Source organism: Rutidosis leptorrhynchoides, chromosome 4, assembly GCF_046630445.1.
Source record: "Rutidosis leptorrhynchoides isolate AG116_Rl617_1_P2 chromosome 4, CSIRO_AGI_Rlap_v1, whole genome shotgun sequence".
Taxonomy (NCBI): domain Eukaryota; kingdom Viridiplantae; phylum Streptophyta; class Magnoliopsida; order Asterales; family Asteraceae; genus Rutidosis; species Rutidosis leptorrhynchoides.
In genome coordinates, this window is record NC_092336.1 from 64,099,041 (window position 1) to 64,101,639 (window position 2,599).

General features: G+C 43.9%; 1 protein-coding gene across 1 annotated transcript; it reads left to right on the top strand.

Annotated features, from left to right (window-relative positions):
* The first annotated feature begins 388 nt into the window (after positions 1-388).
* On the top strand, positions 389-1,423 carry LOC139840689 (uncharacterized). Its single transcript, XM_071830938.1, has one exon. The coding sequence runs from the start codon at positions 389-391 to the stop codon at positions 1,421-1,423; it is 1,035 nt and encodes a 344-aa protein (XP_071687039.1).
* The last annotated feature ends 1,176 nt before the right edge of the window (positions 1,424-2,599 follow it).

A 2,599-nucleotide genomic window follows, 5' to 3' on the forward strand; every position in this document is an offset into this window, starting at 1 on the left:
AGGGCGAACAAGTAGTGGTTTTCGAAACAATAATCAGCGCGTCATTAATAATCAGAACTATGCGCTACTCAAAAGTCTATCCAAAACACCAAAAGAGATTCTGGCCACCAAACCAGTGTGTGCAACCTTCGCGGTTCCAACCCCGCTGACAGAATTTGGCAAGTGGGATAAAACAAAATACTGCGAGTTCCATGACGATCACGGCCATGACACCAATCGGTGTAAAAAATTAATGGAGCGAGTTCTGGAAGCGCTACGCGCAGGAAAATTAGATCACCTCAAGCCGCCAAAGAAAGATAAGGGAAAGGCCGTGGAAGAGAGTTCAAAAGCCAAAACGTTCGCATGAAAAAAAGCAGATAAAGCTAAAAACGCCGATGTAACCATCAATATGGTTGACGCGGAAAGAGTCGGTCAACGAAGAAAGTGCAATGATTACCAGGATTGGGAACTCATTCAAATTTCATTCCCTCCTTTAATGTCAATAGACACAGCTAACGAACCTATCATCATCAAGTGTCGCATTCCTGATCACGGTATACAGATCAAACGCATGCATGTTGATACCGGCAGTGGTGTCGACATTATGTACGGACATTGCTATCATTTTCTTCCCGTAGAAGTCAAAGTGCAGTTAAGCCAGCCCGATATTACGCTATCAGGATTCTCTGGGGAAAGCTCATGGCCGCTTGGTCACATAGAGCTTGTAGTAGAGCTTGCGGATGCCAAGAATCCGCAGCTGGTTAGAAGCGAGTTAATTGACTTTTATGTGGTCCGTTCGACTTCGTGCTACAATGTGCTTCTGGGGAGAAATTTCATACGACTTTTTAACATTATACCCTCAGTAGTGCATGGCTTGATCAAGTTTCCTACCATGGGTGGAATTGCTACAATTGCGTCACATCAAGCAACCGAGTTATGTGGTTCAGTTGTGCATGTAAGCATTCCCAGCATAGGAGAACAGCTTAAAAGCAGTGCAGTCATAGCTAACCGCTTGCATTCGGACAAGCAAATCAAAATTGGCGCAGGCTTGTCAGCCGAAACTAAGGCTAAATTGCACGGTATATTGTCCGCTAACACAGATGTTTTCGCATGGCAAGAATCAGACATGACAGGGGTCCCGCGGGACATTGCGGAACATAAGTTGAATGTTAATCCGTCACTTACACCCGTCAGGCAGAAGAAGCGGCATATGGCCCTTGAGCGCAGTGATTGGTTATGCGCAGAAGTTGATAATTTTGTCAGAGCAAACATTTTGCGGAAAGTGCGGTACCAGACATGGGTTGCTAACCCTGTATTAGTGAAAAAAGCTGATGGTAACTGGCGGATGTGCGTTAATTTTAAGGACATTAACAAAGCGTGTCCTAAAGACAATTACCCTCTCTCGGAGATTGACTGGAAGGTAGAGTCGTTGTCAGGTTTTTGATACAAATGCTTTCTGGATGCGTATAAGGGTTATCACCAAATCCTCATGGCTGCGGAAGATGAGGATAAAACTGCTTTTCATACGCCGCAGGGTATTTATTGTTATACTAAGATGCCTTTTGGATTAAAGAACGCATGAGCTACCTATCAGCGAGTAATTGACGCAGCCTTCAAGCACCAAATTGGGAGAAATCTTGAAGCATATGTCATCGATTTGGTAATTAAAAGTAAAACCGAAGAAGAAATGCTCGTAGACATCCTGGAAACATTTGCGTCTTTACGCAGGATCAACATGAAACTTAACCAGCTCAAGTGTAGTTTTGGGGAAGAGGAAGGCAAGTTTCTAGGTCATGTGGTGACGGCGCGGGGAATCAAGGCGAATCCCAAAAAGATTGAGGCCATTGATAGTTTACCATCTCCAAGGACTAAGAAAGACGTGCAGAGTCTAACCGGGAAGCTCGCGGCGATTACGCGATTTCTGTCAAAAGCCGTAGAAAGGCAGTTGCCATTTTTCAGTACTTTGAAGAATTGTTTAAAGAAAAAAGACTTTGTATGGACTCAGGAAGCAGAATCAGCTTTTCAAGAGATGAAAAAGTTACTTGCCGAATTACCAACGCTCACCGCGCCAGTGTCAGGAGAAACGCTTACGCTGTACCTTGCGGCATCAAAAGAGGCTGTTAGCTCGGTTCTTATCGCGGACCGCGGAAAGGTAATCCATTATTTTATTTTATTTATTTACGAATTATTTATTTCGTAACGATGAGGTTTTCTCAGACGCAAATGTCGATCTACTTCGTAAGCAAGACGCTAAAAGTAACCGAAGTAAACTATTCACCAATGGAGAAACTAGTGTATGCGCTAGTCCACACAGCGCGACGTTTGCGTCGGTATTTTCAAGCACATCCAATTTTGGTACTAACTGATCAGCCAATCAAACAGGTTGGTAAACACCTAATTTGCGGTAATGTCCGAGAATACCGCATTGACTAAAGCAATCATTTTTCTTTCAGGTGCTATATAAGCCTGAGATATCTGGACGAATGGCTAAATGGGCAGTTGAGTTAGGCAAACACGAAATAAATTTTTCCTCGCGAAGCGCGGTTAAGGGTCAAATACTTGCGGATTACCTAGCAGAGTTACCTGCGGATGTTGAAGCATCGGCCGAACATCAGGATAC

Excerpts from the sequence above, each read along its gene's own strand:
- LOC139840689 (XM_071830938.1), top strand. The coding sequence starts at position 389 with ATGGTTGACGCGGAAAGAGTCGGTCAACGAAGAAAGTGCAATGATTAC.